The 21494-nt window shown below is 43.5% G+C and overlaps 1 protein-coding gene across 8 annotated transcripts in view; it reads right to left on the bottom strand.

Annotated features, from left to right (window-relative positions):
* Window positions 1–21494, bottom strand: part of MGAT5 (alpha-1,6-mannosylglycoprotein 6-beta-N-acetylglucosaminyltransferase) — a 339082-nt gene that overhangs the window by 40086 nt on the left and 277502 nt on the right. For all 8 annotated transcript variants that reach the window (XM_054478910.2, XM_063647391.1, XM_063647390.1 and 5 more), the window contains 2 exons: window positions 11412–11561; window positions 1602–1748 (listed from right to left, as the gene is read on the bottom strand). In XM_054478910.2, the coding sequence (XP_054334885.1) occupies window positions 1602–1748; window positions 11412–11561 (297 nt within the window). The remainder of the gene's footprint in view (window positions 1–1601; window positions 1749–11411; window positions 11562–21494) is intronic.

Genomic DNA, 21494 nt, shown 5'->3' with positions numbered 1-21494 from the left:
TTACCATGAAAAAAATATCTATTTAGTATATAAGGTGATGGATTAGCTTGATTGTAATGACTATTGCTCAATGTGTATATTTATCAAAACATCAAGGTGTACACCTTAAGTATATTTTTTGTCAAAAATAAACAAAAAACCCGAGGGATGATTTACTAGTTTCTCTTCCAGCCCAAACTCCAAGTTTCAAAGAAGTCAGTCACATGCTAAAGCAGAGATTCCTAAACTGAGATATTTTCACTGCTGGGCAGCATCTTTTTAAACTTTTCAAAATAGGTTCATGGCAGACTGAATGTCCCTGGTGTCTGTGTCCTAGCACTTCCTACAGCACCTAGCACACAGATGTACATTAAGTATTGCCGAGTTATAAATGAACAAACTGACCTCTTAATACAAAACCACTCCCCAAATGAAGAATTCAAATTTATTATTCTAGCAGAAGGAAAAAAAAAACCACACACACACATACACACATGTGTGTGTGCATCACCCTTGTCAAAGGTTATCTGGGTCACAGTTTAACCTTTTATAGATAAACATAGATCTTATTGATCTTCTATCTCCTTTGGCTATTTCACTAATGACAGGAAGGGTCAGAGAAAAATAACTCTCAAAGTAATGTTCTATAAATTATCAAGGTTTCTGACTGATCAATAAAAAATAACCATTGAAAATGCATCTTATATACTATTTGGGAAAGAAAATGACTCAGAAGGGTTTAAAAGTAGAATTGAAAAATGTATGTTTTATAAACTGTCCTTCTACATTGATATGCCATGGGAGGGATGCTAATCAATGTAATCCCCCAGTCAAAGGCCCTGAATGACAAGGATGCTGCTATGACTTCCCTTCATAAGCTGCCTGCCGAGCCACTTACTACCAACTACATAGAAATAATCAGAAAATCAATCTTATGGTTTCTTGCACACACCTATTTCTGACCAGATGAAGAAACACCCAGCTTGATCACTCACACGTAGCTGTAAAAGACTTTTGTTTATTGCCCTAAATCAAATCCAACTACCCTCAATGGTGATTCATCACACACTGCAGATTTTCAACAGGATCTCTGAAGGCAATTCAAATGAGGCTTCTGTAAATGGTTCTAGCAATGGCAGGATTACTTCTTGGGATGGTGGGTGAAAAAAATCAGTCACATTACTTCAATTATCCATGATACATATGGTATCCTGAGGCTGATGGCTCTTTGAAAACTCCCACAGCCCACTTTTTATTCTCCAAAGCCCATCATGGGGAGCAGATTCTTCACAAATATCTGCTAACCAGTTGATCTCACTCCCTAAACTTCAAACATTCAGGAAACCAGAGTTCAGCTACAATCAGAGGCTAGAATGTCTGAGTTTACAATAAGCTAGAGTGGGGGTAGAGTGTCAAGATCCCTTACTTGGTGAAGGCAGAAGTAAATTCAAATCTTGCCCCTAACTCACAAGGTGATGTGATCAGGTCATTTGCCTCTCTGAGCCTCTACACCCTCACCCTCCCACCCAATCATGTTAAATGAAGTTAATACCTACATGAGCACTCAATAAATAGCTATTATTCATATTATTCAAAGTGGAATAATTTTGATAGATGCTTACCTCTCTCAGAGTTGGCTTGCCAATGAAAAAGTCTGTGTTTTTGCTGCTTTTGGGTGGGTTGAACTTGGGATTCAGAAAAGCACATCCATTTGCGATAGCTTCCAGGGGAGCTGGGCCCTCGTAAGGGAACCCAAGTCCAACAAACAACTGTAAGACAGAAAACCACACAGCATATGAACACATCAGGCAGGACCATCAGGCAGGACGGGCATTCCCGGCTTGCAGGCGGTGATTCTGTGGCCCATTCCCGTGTGGACACCTTACTTTGGAAGGCTCCCAGGCCCTGGGGAGTGGGGCAGAGAGAATTCAGCTTACACCAGGATCTGAAAAACTACGAACTTTTAAAGTCCCCACAAAGCTGCTGAACTCACTATGCTCTCCTCCACCAAGGAAGTAAAATATTAAGTGTCTAGGGGTATCCAAGGGGTAGGGAGGGTGGAGTATTAAAAGAAAAACAACCACCACCACCAAGACCCAACAATAATCCTTCTGTAACTCACCAGGAGACATGACTGGAAAAACACTTGCTTAACTACACAGAAGGTTTCTTCATTGAACCAAAGAAACAACAGGCCCTTTCAGGAATGCTGGGCGGAGGGACAGAAAGGTCACTTGGAGGTTTGATTGCAGTTCAAACGGAACTGCTTTAAAATGATGGTAGGTCAGTAAACACAGGTTTTCATAATGGGGTTTACACTGGGGACACCAACATCTTGGTGTTGATTTTCCCCTCAGAGGGGAGAGAGGATGCTGTGTTGCTGAATCTGCAAGGCAGCTGCTTCCCTCTCCAGCAGGCAAACCATGTGCTTCCCCCAAGACAGACCATAGATGGCAGCAACAACTTGCTCTCAGTCCTCAGAGCAGCCACAGCAGCTGGAAGCCACGATGACAAAGGGGACAAGCTGCAGTTCAGTGGTGCTGATTTCCTGGGTCCAAAAATGAAATAACTGCTCCCAGAAATGGCTCGGCACATACCATCGCAGTGGGTGTACTTCACGCTGCTGGAGCACTGAAGGTTGTTGATGGGCAGGGTCCAGGTCTGGGCTTGATGAGGCTGTGTCCTCTCTGCCCACATCAAAAAGCCTGTTCTGTTCCAGCCCCCAGAGGCACATTAAGTGAGAAAAGATAACTGGGCCCCAGGGCGTCCTTTCCTTCTGCCATCACACAGAGCATCACCCAACCACAAGGCCAGGCGTTGCGAATGAAGGAGATGGCTCAACTAGATTTAGCTGCAAGCTTGGTTCTCTTTTTCCCTCGGTCTTTTCACAGCAATCCCCTCCTTCTCACCAGCTTTCCTCTCTTAGCAGCTGCTCTAATTGAACGATCGTTTAGAAAGGTTCAGCTGGAGGGTGCCAGGCCCAAGCTGCCGGGCTGCGTGTGTCAGGCCAACTCTGAGCACAGCCCATGGGTGACATACTGGAGAACCAGGTAGCTCCTGAAGGAATTTTGGGGCAAAGCACTAACATCTCAGGTTTTCTGGACCTATTTACTTTTGTTTTGTACAGAATAGGGTACTCAATCTTTTTGGTTTTTTGAAAGAATAAATTTTCGTTTCCTGAAAACTGCGTGATCACAATGCCAGAGATGTCCACAGGGCAGGGAGCGGGGAAGAAAAGAAGCTTTGAGAGGCCAGCAGAGCCCCTAATGCTGGCTGGGTCATTTCCCCCTTGGGCAGCAGAACCACCAGAGATCACGGGTGGGGGTGGTGGTGGTGAGGAAAACATGGTAGCCAGGAGCCTGGAAGCTGTAGGATAAAGGGAAAGCTCTACTACCATTAGGAAGCTCCTGCTCTGCATCTTACTCTTATTATACAGCTAACAGAAACGAGATTGTCAGAGAGAACTTCTAACTATAGGGTGTGGCCTGGGCATGTGGCTCAGGGGTGGGGGAGATCTGACTGCTACAGATGAAATGGAAGGAAACAGTGGGATGTACTAGTCCCACGACATCCCAGCTTTATGGAATATGAAGAATCCAGGGTTGTTATCTACCAGACTTGTGATCTCTGATTTGCCCTCTCCTATCAGACTTTGGAGAGGATGTGCTGGCTCTCCAGTGGAAAACAAATGACCTCTGTCAGGCCGTGGTTGGGCATAAGATAGCACAGGGAGTCCAGATCTTTCTGATTGAGGAGAAAAGTGCCAGAAGACGCAGATCAGGATCTCTGCAGGTTTAGTCAGAGAACCCACAGTGCCTCCTGACCTCTGAAAATCAGGGCCTGCCATGAAGTGTGGATACCTTCATCAACTCTAAATTTCAAAGAACAGCTTTGGAGGAAATGCAAGCAGCACAATGTTTGTCTATTTAAATAGAAAATCTTGGGAAAAATTTAATTAGCTTCTTTAGATCAATCTGAACCCATTAATTAAAAGGATTTGAGGCTGTTGCTTAATGGACTTGAATGTGACCTAGGTTTAATTATATCTGAATAACAATATGAACCATCTCTTCTGCCCTGTGGGCACCAGAATATTTCAGTACACATAAAATAAACACTTTATTAACTCTCCCAAAGCCTCATATGTTTAGAATGAAGCCTAAGCAAATACAACATAATTTCCTGGCAATGAGTTTTTTTGTCACACAATTAGGATTGTAGGACATACATTACTTGGAAACACCAAAATAACAGTTTTTTGTCACTTCAGTCAATAAGCAATTTTTTTCTTGCTTCCTGTGTGCTTATTACCTGTGACATTACAATGGAGTAGATGTATTAAGGTCAAATAGCACATCTGAGGTTTGAATGAAAACACAACAGGCGGAGAGAGTTCATCACCACCAAACAGCACTCTGTAAACTTCCTTGCACTTATGGTCTTGCCACACATTGGCACCTTAACCACATTGAATTGCTTTTTCCCTAATCTCCTGATATTCTGCCTACTTACCGATTTCCTTAGCAAGGAGGCAAGAGACACACTGCAAGGATGTACATAAGTGCCAAGGCTTAACTGCTGGAGAAAACTGGCCCTATTTTATTTATACTTAACCTGGCCTTCAGAAGCCCAGAATCTAATGAGGATATTCCAGATGACAAAATATCTCCATGGCTGCAACTCCAGCTCCATCAATGAGTATTTCTACACAGAGGGATTGTGGGATCTAGGATTAAATTTTTGAACTAATGCTAAGCAGAGAGAACAGATGAAGCATCATACGTTTTCTTCACAGTATAGGATTGGGACGTTCCTACACATTCACAAAGGGTCCAGTAAAACCACTCAGATTTTTCCCACTCTGTGAAAGAAGAAACAATTGTTTTAAACTGCTAAATGGAGTACTTAAAGAATCTTTTAAACATGGATAAAGGGGGTTCTTATCCATGGGCTTGGTCAGTTTCACTCTTGATGGGGAACATTGAGGATAATCATAAACAGGAAACACACACACAACACATACTTTTCTGGCCAGTTTTAATTAGCGAAGTTGGCATGGTGACTCTAGAGGGAAACTGAGCAATGAATCACCCTCGGTTCACCAAATGAATTGATGAATCCATTATTTGCACAAAGTGCCCAGAACAATGTGGTAATAAACAGCGCAGGTTCTGGAGTCAGATTAGGCTTCAAGGTCTGGCTCCATCATTTCCCAGGTCAGTAACTGTGACACACTGCTAGGTGCTTCTGTCTATGGATTATTTAAGGCCCATTTATAATCTATTCTATTTATAGGAACTTAGTCCAGGTAACAAGCTTGCTAAACCTCAGTCTTTTCGTGTGTAAAATGGGTAAAACAATAGTGCTTTATTTCATGGGGTTGCTGTGAGGATTACATGAGATAGTACATGGAAAGGATTCATTCCAAGTCTTGGCACTTAGTAAGTGCTGGATAATCAGTCACTCAAGTTCAAATCCATATGCAACTTCACACAGCTGCATATCACGGCCTTGTATCATTTAGACGGAGTTTAGGTGTGCAGGAGTTATGTTTGTGGGTTTTTACAAGATGTTCAGCACCTGCATGTATATTTATGAGTTCTCATTGTTTCATAAAGTATCTGTACTAAAAAAGGGGGAGGGATATTCATCAGAAGAGAGAGATAAGAGATGATATGGTTTACAGTGACTGCCACATAAGCCAGTCCCACGAGTCACATGCTATTGCTAAGCTTTGCTTGTTTATTTTTATACAATGACTGGGAATCATTATATTAATGTTTCTGGTAATAGGCATCCCTTTTATATCTTAAAAATAACCCAGGCAAGGGCTGGGTATGAAGAAAACAATTTTTCCAAAATGTGATGCTTTCATGTAGCCCAAAGGGTCCCTCTCTGGCCATCTGCCTTCTTTCAGGTACCCGATGCTTAAGGAAGGGATAAACAGTGGCCAGACTCTCTTCCATCCAGGCTGGCTCTATCCTCCCAAGGGCTCCACAAGCCCCTGACTTATGTGACCTGAAGACTCTCTAGGGAAGAGCTGGAAGGGCCACGGAGGCCAAGAAAAGAAGACTCACCAAGCATGTTTACATGCCCAAAGCAGACTTTTGTCAGTCTGCTGCTAAACCAAAGACTATTTCCTGAAGACCAGCTGGCTGATTATGCCCAGCTACCTAAATACCGTTTCAGAAACAAAAACCCAAACCACAAACAACGGCATCAGGATAAAAAGTTCCTGAGTTTCGGTCATTTGAAAGCCCCAATATAAATCAAACGCATTACAATTCACATTGTAAATTTATTAACTTGGAGATGGGGGAGTAAAAGAGTATTTGCATAAATTTAAACCTGTAGATGCCATTAAAGTCCACTCAGGCATCATCTCCTGGGAGGACCCTTTCCTGACCACGCCTCTCTCACCCAAATTCCACACCAGGACAACCCCTCAGCCGCCAACACGGAGGCAGCAAAACAGGCTTATTCACGACTGGAGCCTCAGTGGCTGCTTCATTAAAATGGTACCGTTTATAACAGTACCAAGATCATTGGATTTTTGTGATGCAAAGAGAGAATACACAGAAAGGGCTTAGCATAGGGCCTAGTACATGGTTGAGGGGAGAGATAATGGCTGTTACAGTTATGGTAAATCCCATAGGCAGGTGCATCACAATAGCATGGAGGTGTTAAACTGTGACTGACAGTGGCTCCTGTCCTCTGAATGGGACTGCCCAATCCACTACATTGATTTCACTAGTCACAGAACCACATTTTACACAACTGCACTGTTGGCCCCACTCAGCGTGACAGTTAAGTTTTATGCTGGTATCATTATTTCATATTATGACTAGTTCTACCTGTGTACTTTCCACATTGTTACAGTTACCTGCTTTCCTCCTCCAGCATACCTGTATGCTCCTTGTGGGCAAAACTGCTTGAGTCATCACTGTCTCTAGAATGGCTAGACTAAGGCCTAGAATATATCTAGTACTTAATATTATACTTACTTGCTGGATGAAACAGTGAAAGAATAAATACTATGAGACCGGATCTTTCCAACAATCAAGTGTCTCTGTGCACAGAGGTTGAACGTGTTGTATTTATTTGAGTGTAGGTATGCACTTTTGCTCTGAAAGTCAGACAGGTTACTGACTCATACCTCTGTACAGTCTTCAGTCTATATACATGTGTAGATAAGGGGGAGGGAAGGAGGCATGGATGTGTTCGTACAATTTTTTCCCCATCTAGATGGCATGGGAATGACTTGAAGTATGCTCACTAGGATGAAACCTGCTTCAATTGGCTGCCTGAGGGCAAATGGGAACCAGTATCTGTAATAGAAACAGAAGAAGGACTGCTCCTCCTAAGGAAGCAAGCTCTTGGGCTATCACTCACAGGGCCTGGAGGTGTAGGCAACATCACAGACAGGCAGAAGGGTAGTGTCCCTAGCTGGGGAGATTAAGAGATCTAGGCGCAGGGTATATAAGAACAGGAAGAAATCTCAGAGATCCCAGATGGTCAATGTGTTTCATTTTGACTCCTTCTTTCATTCTTTATACAATCATCTAAATGCTTTTTATAAGCCAGGCACTGTGAATGCACCTGTGGATAGAACAAGCAAAGGCCCTCTGCCCTCATGCAGCTGCATGAGAGTCTGCTGCCTCAAGCCCTGGGTTTTTCAGACAGCCTTTCTTAAAGACAGGGTCTTCCTCTGTCACTCAGGCTGGAGTGCAGGTGTCCTTGGCTCACCACAACCTCAGCCTTCTGGACTCAAGTGATCCTCCCATTTCAGCTTCCCGAAAATCTAGAACTACAGGTAAATGCCACCACGCAGAGTTATTTTTTTTTGGTATTTTTTATAGAAATGGGGTTTTGCCATGTTGCCCAGGCTGGTCTTGAACTCCTCGGCTCAAGCAATTTGCCTGCCTCAGCCTCTCCCAAAGTGCTAAGACTACAGGTGTGAGCTACTGCACCGCACCTGCCTTAAACAGGTTTTGTGAGCACATCCAAGCTCAGTAAGAAGAGACACAGTTGGTGGGGGGCAGGGTGGCACAGTCAGTCATGAGGATAAGATGAGTCAGAGGGAGGACTGCATATTTGCCAGGCCTGCCCAGGTTCCTAGGTGAGTCTCACAGGTAAGCTGATAAGCTGACATGATGGGGAAACAGTACCGTCATGACCCAGCCAAGTCTTGGAGAGGTGAATGAGTGGAGGTCTGGGTACAGAAGGGGTACAGCGACAGTATGTGCAGAAGCCACAGCTTTGCCTGTTTTCTTCCCCACAGCCAGAATTTGTTTACAACTGTAGAAAGGACGGTACTGGTCCAGTTCACAAAGCACTCAGTGAGTTGCAGATGCAAATGCACTATTCAGTATCATATATGAAACAGGGAAGACTGAGGGAGGTGGACATGAAGAGGTTAAAACCAGGAAGATGAAGATTTCCACTTTAAAAGAGATGGAGATTTAAACCAAAAATAAAAACATGCCACCCTAGTGAGTCCTGATTTGCTGGCTTAAACTGCACTCCTGGGGTTTGCTGGACTGAATGACTCGGCTGTGGTCCTGTGATAAATAATTCATTCATCCAAATTTATACCCCAATTAGAAGGGTCTGCTAGATTCCAACAACTTCCTGGCTCTTTTAGCCCCAGTATTAGTGTTACATTGAATTCCTTCCATCTTCACAGGTTCCCTGAAGCAAGAGGCTACTAATGACGCCTGCACCCCTAATGGCATGCCTGGACAAAATTCTGCTGAGCAGAGGGTTTCCTAAGATTGGTGCAGAGATTCAAAGATGGCTTGTAAAGAAAAATAATGAGTCAGAAGCTGATCAAGCATCAATCACCTCTCTATGTCTCTTAACTCTCTTGAGGAGGTCAGCCCTGCTTCTCTTGCCAGTAAGGAGTCCAAGAAGTGTGTGAATCCCATTCATGCTGCAGACATTTGCTTCTCGGCTGCTCCGGTTCCCCATTTCCAATGTGGATTAGAATAAATCCCTTTTAAATTGCTCATAGACAGAGAGAAAGGAGTCAGAGACAGAAAGGGTTATAGATGAAAAGCCTGACTGGTCTTTCATGTCATTATTTCAAAGCCAAAAGTTCATTCGTTTTGGAGCCTGTGGCTGTGTGCTGGGTTTGAGAGGAGTCTCAGCAATACGCTGCCCCATCCTTGTCACATTTGCCAAATGTCTGAGCCATGATTCCACTCAGAGTATTTTAATATACTCTACTCAAGGAGCAGGCAATAGGTAATGGGATCAGTGACATCCTCTGCACGGGTCCCAGTTTTTCAAGGATGAACATACACCCCTCGTGCTCTTTAACTCAGGCTGCAATCCTTGCTCATTAGACAAACTTGGACATCTTGGCCTGGGCCTCCCCTGCCTCTTTTCTTGTCCTCCCCTGGACATCAGCGATCTCTGTTTTGGCCTATTTCCTAATCTCTGACAGGGTAATGGATGGTAGGTAAGTAAGGGTTCTTTTAAAATTTGTGAAGTTGAGAGAGACATTCATGAGGTTGGGTTAATAAAAGTGTGTGAGACAGTAATGACACGCTGCTGAAAACCAGCTCTGCCAAGTATTTTTTAAAGGAGCTTCAGCTCTCCACAATCCAATGTGGAGAAAAGTAAAATGAGGCAAATGGCAAAAATAGCACTGCCATTAAAGGGCCCAGACATTCTGATGATTCTAAAATGTCGGCCTAAGACAGAAGGTGATAGAAAGCAAATAGTGAAAACTAGAGAACACACTTCACTCCTGGATAACCAAAAACAGTTATCAGACTACAGATGACCTTGGAAGGAAATAAAATCTTAAAACAAACCAGGTCTTTGGCCAATAAGCTAAAGAAATTGTCAAATCATTTTATTCGTGGCATCATACAAATGCCTTGGACATAGATAGGATCAAATGCATTTACAGATGGAGAAACTGAAGCAAAGAGGAGATATACATTCTTTTGGCTAGTGGGTGTCCAATAAGCGTTCTTAAGTTTGAGTGTTTATGATGACAGTACATCAAGGGGCTAGCAGAGCTTTAATTTGCAATTTAAAAAATCATGAGTTAGGGCCGCCTCCAGGACTTGACCCCAGTGGGCAAGCCAAACTCTCTAGCCTATTTCCTCATGTTCAAAATAAAGTTAACAATAATACCTGTTCTATCTACCTCTTAAGGCTATTGTGAGAATCAAAGAGGAAAGCATATGTGAATACACTTTTTATAAATGAAGTATCACATAATGATTGGACAATCGAGATTATGCCATAGAAGTCCACCTGCTCAACCTCTCTCCCCTACCTTGAACATGAAAACAAAGCGAGCCAGAGATGAGAGCTGAGAAATCCACTACTGACAATAAGCTTCCTTGTGCTTAGGACATACCACGAGAGAGATCCATGTGCCTTCTTCACACTTGCATCCCGTGTACAACGCCTAGCACATTGCAGCTACTCAATAAATATTTGTGAAATTCATAAATAAAAACTTACTAATAAACCTGAGGGAGTTTATCTCATACACTGAAACGCCAGCCAACCCTTCAAGGCCAAACTCTGGTTTCTTCACAAGTTCCTGAACTTCATTTGGTACTTCCATGGCAGCATTACAGAAAAAACACAGACCACTGGGTGGACTTCCCTACAGTGTCAAAGTGACAGGTCATCACGCTACTGCTGAGCAAAATGATCCTCAGGGGCTTGCCAAGCTACCTCCACCACCTGGTCTGAACTCTGCCTCCATCTGTGCCAATCAGACCCTCACATCCCCTCATCCAATTTTACCTCCACTATTTTTCAACACTTAGACTAGCTGGGTTGGCTTCTAGCTCTTTCCTGAATATGCCACCTCCACCTCCACCACCTGACTCTAACTCCTGTCTGGCCCTCATGCCAGGTGTGTCTACACTCCATCCATCTTTCACCTCTTGCATCTCTCCTGATGCTTGCTCTGCTTCCCAAGCCCACAGGGACTTTGCCCTCATCTGAACTTCTTCACTGTCCAATGTGTACTTGGTGAACAAGGAGGTATGAGGAAAAGCTGGTTGGGAAACCCACTCCTTGAACAGTGATGATTGGGTTGGGGGAAGAGTTCAGCACCCCTGGCTTACTATGAAAGCTGCTGCTCTATTAGAAGGTCTGTCCTTCCAGGCAGGGCTTTACCTTTTCCATTTGCAGCCTTAACCTTAGCCCCTTGCTTGACACCTAACACTGAGTAGGTCCTTAGTAAATACGATTTTTGAATAAATCAGTGAACAAAACTGTAGCAATCTCATTCCACAATTCACTAACTTTTCAGCTGCCATTGGTCTAGCAAACTGCTGCCCCAAAATAGCCACAAAAGTTTATTGCAGCATTGAAAAACAAGCATGAAATATTCTGATCCCATTTTCACAGCCAATGGCAATAACCTGAACACCACATCCCTGGTGAATTTTTACCTTGGTTTCTCGAAGAAGAAACTGGAGGTCCCGTCCACTGAGGATACCATGGTTTTTCACGTAACTGGGAATATTCTTTGTGCTGGAGCCATAAACAGTTGCATGCACTTCCATGTATGTGTGAATAATGTCCAAGTAGATCTTCTTATTCTAAAGAAGAAAACAAGCAGAAGACATTTCTCTTTGTCTTTCATTTGTATAACAACCTGTATCATGGACTAGAACTTCTAAGACTAGAGGCCACAGACAGAGTTCTTAACTGGAGATCACAAGAATTTGGCAATCAAACTGCTAAAATTTCTTTGAAAAGTAATCTGGCTGGACTTTGAGGACATAAACAGTCATATGGCCATTGTATAATTTTTTAAGAAGAAATACATTATATGGCAACATATTACTGAATGCCAACTGTATAATTTTGCAAGAAGAAATACATTATATAGCCAACTGTTTTGAAATATCATCCTTGCTTTGTAAATTACCACAGACCTAACAGTTGATTTTGGCTCTTCCTACCTCTAGGAGAGGAAGTTTGGGGAAGGACAGCCTGGGGAAGGCAGTCAGTTGGACTGGAATATTTACCCAGAGATGCTAAGCTGTCCCAGAGGAATACAAACATCCCCAGCTCTTGCCAATGTTTCTAGTGATGATTAACTCATGTTGTCAGAACTGGATCCCACCTAATTCGGGATCATGGGAAGATGAGAGTTTCTCACAGCTGAAGAGATAATGAGAATACTCAGGTAGATAAAAGTAGAAAAAGAGAATAAATGTAAATTTTGATGAGCCCTGAAACATTCCAGAGTAATTTTACTTATACTATTAGAAGCACAACCAAACCCCTCTTCTTGAATTTGTAGGCACTGAAATTTGAGGCACGTTTTCTAAATCAAAACCACTTGTGAAGTGGAAGCAAGTTCACCTTCTTTACCTCTGTGTTTCCCTGTGACTAAACTGTACAAGCTGGGGTTTGTGGGTTTTTCTTTTCCTTTTTTTGGGAAATTTTCAAAAAAGTCAAGTTCTGTAATGTTTTCCAGTTGTATAAAAGTGGGAAAAAGGTTTCCTCATTCTAAGCCTGTTTTCAGACACTCCAGGCAAATCTAATAATAGCTGGGTTTGTGACTTAAGACCACAAGGGACACAGGGGTGTGGTATTAGCAGCCACAGAGTCCAGGGAAGCCCGGAGGCAGGCTCTAAATGAAGCGATTCATGATCTGGTCTCTGCCATTCACTCCCCTGGTGATATTACAAAAGACACTCAACTTCAGGGGAAACATTTCAAGTGATGTATCAAAAGTCTTCATGACTGGGAAAACTGCACAGTCCACGTTCTTCATTTCATGAACCAGGATGACTTTGCTTGCAATGAGCAAGACCACACTTGCCACCCTAATGTATGAATAAAATGAACAGTGGGACTGAAAGTCTAATTCTATGCCGTGTCTGGTATGGCCGCAAGATGCTGAATTCATTACCTTAGAAATGTATACTTTTAAATTAGTACAGAAGCTTACACCTACCTGGCATATGTTAGTTTGAAGGGTTCTAGGATATGGTTCTTGTGCTAGATGTATGCGGTAACTCCTGCCCGCACCCACAGCTCCTGTTAAGTAGGCAGGGGGCTCTGTTACCCTGTGCCCACTGCTGGCTGCTAACCTGCCCAGGGTGTGTCTGACCTGAGGGGACCCAATCCTAGGCTGGCCAGCAGCCCAGGAATGATGTAGCAGGCTCAGGAAGGCAAGGGGAGCCAACCAGATGCTCTCTTGGGAACTCAGAATCCTGTATACAGGGAGATTACTGCCAGATGGCCACTGGCTTTAGAGCAAAAAGGTCATTTGAGCGTTGGAGTCTGGGCAATTACGAGCTAGATAACAAGTTTTGAGGAAGCTGGTTGCCAGTTTTGGTGGGTGGGTTGGGAAAAGAACCAAGCAAAGGCTAAAGGAGAGGGGAAGACACAGACAGCCGGTAATAAGAGGGACCCAAGAGTGTGACTACAACCAAAACATCACCACGGCAAGCATGACACAGAGAAAGAAAGAAAAAAAAAAAAAAGAGGAATAGAAGGAGAAGAAGGAGAAGGAAGGAGAGAGAAGAGAATGGGAAAAGAAAGCAGAGAGACAGAGGAGAAAAAACTAGGGCCTGGAGCCACTCTGGTTCTTATCCCACCCACAGTGGTTCCAGATCCTAAATTCCCCAGGTCCCTCTGGATCCTTATAATAAACACAGCTCTCCCCAGACCCCACCCCATATTTTTACTTGAGTTTCCCTGTGTGGATTTCACTCATCTACAAGGAGGCCTCTTGGGACATCTTGCTGGCCTTAAAGCAGGAGTTGGGCGGTGCAGGTGGGGACAGGCATCTCTCCTTTATGCAAAAGGAGGCATTTCGCCTAAAAAGCCAGTTGCCAACTAGTGAAGATGGGCCAAAGCCCCTAGGCTATGTCTGTGGTGAGCTACGGGGCAGACCAGTAACTGCCCCATAGCTCATTTGGGGCCATTTGGTTCCTGTCCTGGAGAAAAATATCCACTGTAGACAGACTCAAGATTAGGGTTCCCAGACTAAATGCCTGGGAAAGTAACAAGGTACTAGATTATATAAGTATTGCCATTAAATCCCAGAAAAGCCTGGGGTTTCTTGAAGTATAACAAGGGGGCAAGTTCAGGCAAATATAAAGAGGTATATGTAAAGACTAATAAAGTGTATGAACTTACTAACTTTTAGGCATGGTAAAATCCAAAATCAGAGATTACCTTCAGAAAGGATTTACCAATTTCATAAACGTGAAAATCCCAACAGCTGATTAGAGGGAAAAAAATGTTTCAAGCCTAACTTTAGCCTTTGACATTGATGTAACAATTAGATACTTCTACCTCAGGTCTCTTGTTACCACTTCTAAGAGTTCTGAGTAGAATCCTGGTGCAGATGAACCACGCTGCCTATTCCAGGTAAAGGTGCCCCAGAAGCCTCTCATACCAAACTCCCAGCCAAGTACCTACACCAGATTTGCACCTGTGGTTCTGTCCCCTTCAAGCTCCATGGACACACATGTCGAATTAGTCACACAGTCCTGTATATTCTGCCTCCATAATATCAAATTGGTCTCCTCTTCTCCAGGATGGAAGGGTCAGTTCTTGCCATCAAGGGGCTCAAAGGATCCCCTTCTGTCTTCATGGACACTCTTATCTTTTGTGTTTAAGATGCAGGATATTCAGGATTTTTAAAATTAAAGGTGTCCTTGTCTGCCTTTCCCCTACACATGGGAAGGCTCAAAGTGGGGAGGGGGTTAGAGGTAAGAGACATTTTCCAGCATACACTCCCCCTTCCCTTCCCTTACTTTGGTCATCCAGGCCCAGGGTGAAGGTGACCATAGGTGACCACCATAGACCTGGATGTCCCACTGATCTAAGAACTGGATCAAGATCACTTCTTAGAAAGCTTTCCTTCTCCAACTTAAAAGACTAAGGTCAAAGAAAATTATCTGCTCTAAAAACTTTATCACCAACAGATCGCTGGAGATGCAGTCAAAAAGGGCCTGCACTGAGTATCACATCACAGCATGCAACCACCTCTGTTGCCCAAAGGTTCCAGCTGAGCAACCAGCAGTCCCCCTAATGCTTTTATTCTCTAGTTCAATTTAAATTCTCATTAAGAACAACTGATCTAACTGATTAAAATTTAAATCTACCTAAGCTCATTTGAGGGGAGGAGATGCAAAGGGAAAGGAGAGCGCATGCTGGAGTCAATGAGCAGTGTTGTCAGTGTCTCTTCAGCTGTTTATGGTTGTAGCTGGAGGCAGGTACATGTTCAGAACCAGTCATAAGAGATTTAGAGCTTGGAGAGAAAGCTTTAGAAAAACAATTCCATCTACGCAACACTCCTGTAAGTCCACAGCAGGGGGGAGTGGCAGAATGCAGAACTAGAGAATCAGAAGCTTTCCCCAACTTATTTTAAAACATTTTTAAATTGATAATAATTGTACATGTTTATGGGGTATACGTGATATTTCAATACATGCATACTACATGTGATGATCAAATCAGGGTATTTAGGGTATCCATCACCTCAAACATTTATCATTTCTTTGTGTTGGGAACATTTCAAGTCCTTTCTTCTAGCTATTCTGAAATAGACAATACACTGTTGGTAACTATAGTCACCCTTGTCTACTATTGAACACTAGAACTTATTCCTTCTATCCACCTGTATGTTTGTACATTAACTCACTACTCTTTATTCCCACCTACCCCTTTTCCCAGCCTCTGGTATCTATCATTCTACTTTCTACCTCCATGAGGGCCACCTTTTTAGCTCCTGCATAGGAGTGAGAACATTTGACACCTGTGCCTTGCTTATTTCACTTAACATAATCATCTCCAGCTCCATCCATATTGCTGCAAACTACAGACTGCCATTTTTTTAGATGGCTGAATCGTATTCCATTATATACACATTTTCTTTATCCATTCATCTGCCGATGGACACTCAGGCTAATTCCGTATCTTGGCTATTGTAAATAGTGCTGCAATAAACATGGGGATGCAGATATCTCTTTGATCTCCAGCTTCCTTTTTAGCTGGCGAATTAGGGTATAGGAATGTTCTTTGGTGAATGGCAGTATCCTCCCCAGTAACACCCCTGCTCCCCACTGCAGACACACATATTTCTCCTGGACATCATTTCCCCTCATTCACGCAGCACCTTATGACTTGTCATTAAAAAATTCTGCAGCTCAGCCCAAAGTTGGCTCCTCCAGGGTGAACATCTGTGAGTCTTAGGCCGCAGTAGTCCTCCCTGGGAAGTGCTGTCAATCCCTCTGCAGGGTGACAAAACCAGGCTGTAGAGGCGAGCATGTGTCCCACTCCATGGACGGCAGAGAAAAATTAAGTCCTACAGAGAAGGCCTAACAGGACAGAGTGGCAGGGTCTCGGTCCACAGCTCAGGTCATCCAAAATGCTGGGCACTGGAGCATTTTCAACTTCAGATTTTTGGGAATATGGATGTTCAACCAGTTAAGTATTTGCTAATATCTCCAAATCTGAAAAAATCCAAAATCAAAAACACTTCTGGTCCCAAGAATTTTGGATAAGGGATACTCGGCCTGTAGCAGCTTCTCCTCTTTCCCCACAAATATGGAAATTGGCCCGTTACATGGTTTTACAAACATACAATAATGAATCCTATTTTTTATTTAAGAAACACAAGGCCACAGAGTATGCATTGACCAGAACCAGCCATGGGAGTCCTTTACTGTTACTGTAACGTAACTCCTATAAAGGTTGAGGCTGGGGCTGTCAACTGCACAGAATGAAAATCTTGTAAACCTCCCTCCACTACAGGTCACCTCCATTTGCTCTGCCAGCCCCCTCCTGCATGAACTGCTATCGCAATGTCTGGGCTGGGCTTGTTGTCTCAACAGTGGCACGCTCCTTAGGAGCCCTTTCAGATTGCCACTGCTCCTCTCTTTTTCAGTCAGTGCTCACACAAACCAGGCTGCCCTCTGCTGCCAGATGGGGAATAAGCTTACCATGGGATGGGGTGATGGGGTCCTCCTTCCTAAATAGCATCGCAGAACTATAGGGGCCTTAGAAATCTGTGAGGTGAACCAAGAGGGATGGGAAACAGGACACAGGAAGGAGCAGGGCAAATAAAACCCACCTCCTCTCTCTCCTCCAGACTATTCCACTATTCCAAGGTAGAGCTCCTCCTTGCAGGCCTTTGGGGAGAGTCCAGGTAGCCCAATGTGCTGCTGTGTCTCTGTGGCCCCTGGTGAGGCAGGAGCCAGCATGGTCAGACACACCGTCTGTTACCCTGCACTTCCCTTTTCCTTCATCCTTGCTGCCCTGGATTTGCAACTCCTTCTGCAGCAAAATATTGGTACTTTAGTCTTTGTCTCAGGCCCTGCTTCCTAGAGGCTGTGGGCTAAGACATTGTCTGTAGGCTCTCATTCCTTCAACCCATCCTCCTTATTGTCACTAGTTTTCAAAACTCAAAGTTTTGTTCCCCTATATAAAGAGCTTCCCAGCACTGCACACAAGGCCCTTCACAATCTGGGCTTCTGCAAGCTCTCCAGCTTTAATTCCAACTATTCCCTCTGCCACCTGCTTAAGGTCTCTGTCTACACTTAACTTATCCCTCATTCCCAAACCTCTCCTGCTCTCTCACACCTGGCCTGCCACTGCTAATGCCCAAAAGACCCTTCTCTCCTCCCTCCTTTTCTTCTGGATGGACTCCTGCCTCCTCCTCCTTTACAAGCAGGCAGTCCTGGATCCACCCAGGTGAAGGTCATTGCTGTCTCCTCTGGGCCTTAACCATCTTCCTGCTTGGGCTGCACTGTCACTGGATGTTCCCAGATGGCTGGAACTGTGAACTTCTCCAGGGCAGAACCAGTAGGCTCGGCAGAGGCCTGGTACAGGGCGAGCGCTCAGTAAATACATACTGGCTGAGTGAAAAACACAAGGAGGGCAGGCACACAAACCACAAAGCACTTATGGACTTGTGGGAAACATGGATCTCGGGCACGGCATATTCCTTCACTTTCCACCTGCTTCCAGCAAATGAGCTTAAAGTCCACGACTACCTAAGTGTGTATTCTAATAAAACAAAAATAAAAAGATTTGTAAAACTTAAAAGGTATATTTTATAGTTGATTCATCCTCCTTCTTATATTGCTCCTAAGTACCACATTCACTTAGGAACTGCAAGACAAACAAAAAAGAAAAAGAGAGGAGAGAGACAAAAAGAAACTACCTCATCTGCTTGCTCCTGAAGTCTAAAATTCAACAAAGATGAAAAATTCTTTTATTCCAAGATTGGAGGTAAGTTCTAAAATGCAAATCTCTGTGAATTTCAGCAGTGTATCAGAAAAAATTTACGTTTCAGGACAATTTCAAGTCTCTGCAGTCCTTGGCTTGTTTATCTAAAGTAACCACCCAAGGTCAAGGTACATATGTATGGGGTGGTCTTTACTGTGTCCCACTCAAACCTTGTGGGGCTCTGAAAAACCCTTGGAAGCTAAGAATCTCAAAGCCTGTTCACCTCTGCCTCTTCCTTCCCAAACCCTTACCTCTCTAGGAGAAAAAGATGGTGCTCAATGATTGCAGTGGCACAATAAGAGGAACCTCGCTGTCTTGTTTCCAGCCCAGTCTGTGGTCCACCTCTTGGTCCACAGGCACTAAAAAGAGGGGAGTCTGCTTCCTTTCATGTACTGGCCTCCACATTTAGTCTTGGCTTGAGATCCTCTGGTATAAATTAGGATTCATCTTGGGCAATGGGTCTCAAGTATGATACTGAGTGGCTCTAGAATTTGCCTATCTGGGGGAACGAGCGGGAGGAAAGAACAGCCACACTTTACTTATTATTCTCTACTGTCCAATTAGGTGAGAATTTTGGTTTCAGGTCCAAAGACAGACATAGGGAGATTTCTGAGGCTAAATGGGTGGTACAGAAAGAGCAATCAGTCCTGTATTTGCAACTTGATGGCAAATGTCTCATCTATAAATAGGAAGTAATAGCACTTCATGGTTCTTTTAGACAACTATTACATGTGCAGTGCTGAGCCAGCACTGGGAATAAAATGCATTTAAAATATGTTTAAGTATGTACCCTTGCTTTTAAAAACTAGGTGCTAATACTACTCCAAAGCCATAAAACGGGACAAGCTAGACATGAGAGTCCTGAGCTGGCTAGCACCTTCACATCACTGCCCATGTGGAACCAATGCTTATGCCCACTCTGCATCTCTCAGTCTGAACTGGTCAGTGTGGGTCTCTATTTTCCAGCACTTTGTTTTTCAGGATTTTCTCTGCCTTAGCACAGAGCTTTCTGCCATTTAACAAATGGCTCTTAAAGGACCCTGGGGAACCACCAGCCAGTTTGTGAAAACAAGAAACCCTTTGGCATGACCTCCTTTCTGCTTTAAGAAGGGCAGGAGACCTTCAAATTGCAGAGCTGGTTTCTCTTTTCCTCAATGCAAATGCAGTCACTTACGGATAATGATGTTCCTTCATCTACTCTGATTGGCATGGTCCTAAAGCAACAAAGCCCGCCAGCTATACTACCATGCAGAAAACAGGCTGGTAGGTTGAAAACACACCACCACAGCCCAAATGCGTCAACAGACTCCTCCATGAGCTTTCTGTTTTCCACCTATCTGAGCAGTAACCACAGAAAACAGACTGTTTAGTGACAAAGAGGGCTGTCACAGTGGAAGGTTTTGCCTTGGCAAACTGAAATTGCATGTTTTATAGAATCCCTAAAGGGTCAGAAAATCATGGACTGAATATCCTTTCCTGAAAGGGAGGAGGAGATACCTTGATGAGCTTTGGCCAGATACTGTTTAAAGGCAAGGGAGAAGTGTCTCCTATTATTACAGGACCATCCTGTGAGAGTTGTCAGGGAAGAATTTTGGAAAACTGCATGGTCACACTGGCAGTAGGTGTGATGGGGCTTCCTCTGACAATTAAACTGAGGCCCCAAAGGCCAGGAACCAAACCACAGAGGCCAAGTACCACCCAATCACATCAGTAAAGAATAAAAATAATATGAAAAATACAAAGTAATACATTAATACTTTTAAATCATTTTAGTGTATTTCTTGGTAACAAGAAGAAGGAAGAATTCTATCTATATATTGGTCTCTCTTAGTAAGGAATAACATTTTGTGTTTTCCAGTATTAACTGTTGTAAATCTGTGAGGGATTCCATCAAAGAATACTCTTCATATATTCATGTTAAAGGACAGTATTAGCAGATGTCAATTGATCTTTACTCAGCTGATCAAGTTTTTTTTCATATGAAGCAAAATATAAAAATAAGAACACACACAGTGACTGGCAGAACACAATTTCTGCAGGCCAGGATAAAAAGTAATTGCTTTCTTGTAATTTCCAACTTTTCTACTTGTAATTATCTTACAACCAAGGGAGAAAGATAAGACCTGTCTGCAAAATCACATTTGGCAGCTCCAATGGGCACGTCTCATATATAGTAATTATGTAGAAATCTGGGAGGTGGGATGAGTGGAGAAGGCCCAGTTTCATTGGAAAACCAGAAAGGGAAAATGGTGTGTGAGGCAGGGCCCACTTCTATGGTATGGTACACACCTTTACCTTTCATCCCAAGGGCCTTACCTTCCTGCCAGCCTCTCACAGTTAGGAATAAAAAGGGCAGCCTGAATTCAATGCACCACACATAAGGAAGGAGTTTATACTTCACTCAATATGCATGTGCTTCTCCCTGGATCCTTCCAAAGCAGCAGGTGGTGGGGGCGGGGGTGGGGTGCAACCAGGACAGCTTCATTAGTTTGATTCTGAATTACATAAAACACGAGACCAGGCCACCATGTTGTGGAGAAGCATGGTGGCACAGAGTCAAGGGCTGAAACAATTTCACTCAGTGCTTCATTTACTGTAAAATGATTAATCATATGGTTCTAGAGTAGTATTTGGAGATGTTGCTCTCTTCGAAGCCCCAATAGATAATAAAAGGCACCTCTCTGGGGACACCAGGACAGCCAGATTCAGGCAGGTTGCAATGCCCCTTCTGGTGCCATCCCAGCTCTTGACTTCATTGTCTGCATGGGGGATGACAGACTCCAAATAAGACATAATGTAATGTGCCAGGAAGCTCTCATTGTTATAATAATTATACGCAGGGTAAACAGCACTGCTTCAAAAAGACAAGACTTTTTGAAGATCCTTATGCTTGGCAGCTGTTACCAGGAGTCTCACAGAAGGGGTGGCATTAATTACTCAGAGTGGAGACGGGGGAGACTTGGTCTCTGTCTGTAAATAGCCTTTACACAGGCAGGCCAGCCCTCCCACACTGATCTGAGGTAATCTGGCCTTTTCTGGGGCCCTATCCATATTTGTGTAAAATTTAGCAGGCAGTTTGGGGTCAAGAATGAAGTAATCTGTGTTTTTTATTCCAGTTCTCTGACTAACTTCTTATGGGACTTCGGCAAGTTCCCAAGGTTCAGTTTTCTTATCTGTAAAATGAAGGAATATTAAACCTGCCCTATTATCTCACGTGGGTGTTCACGGAAACAAATGAGATTTTTAAATTATTATGTGAAAGCACATTCTTT

The sequence above is a fragment of the Pongo pygmaeus genome, chromosome 11 (assembly GCF_028885625.2).
Source record: "Pongo pygmaeus isolate AG05252 chromosome 11, NHGRI_mPonPyg2-v2.0_pri, whole genome shotgun sequence".
NCBI classification, from domain to species: Eukaryota; Metazoa; Chordata; class Mammalia; order Primates; family Hominidae; genus Pongo; species Pongo pygmaeus.
The sequence above is the reverse complement of the archived record's forward strand: the minus strand, read 5'-3'. Positions and strand labels throughout refer to the sequence as shown.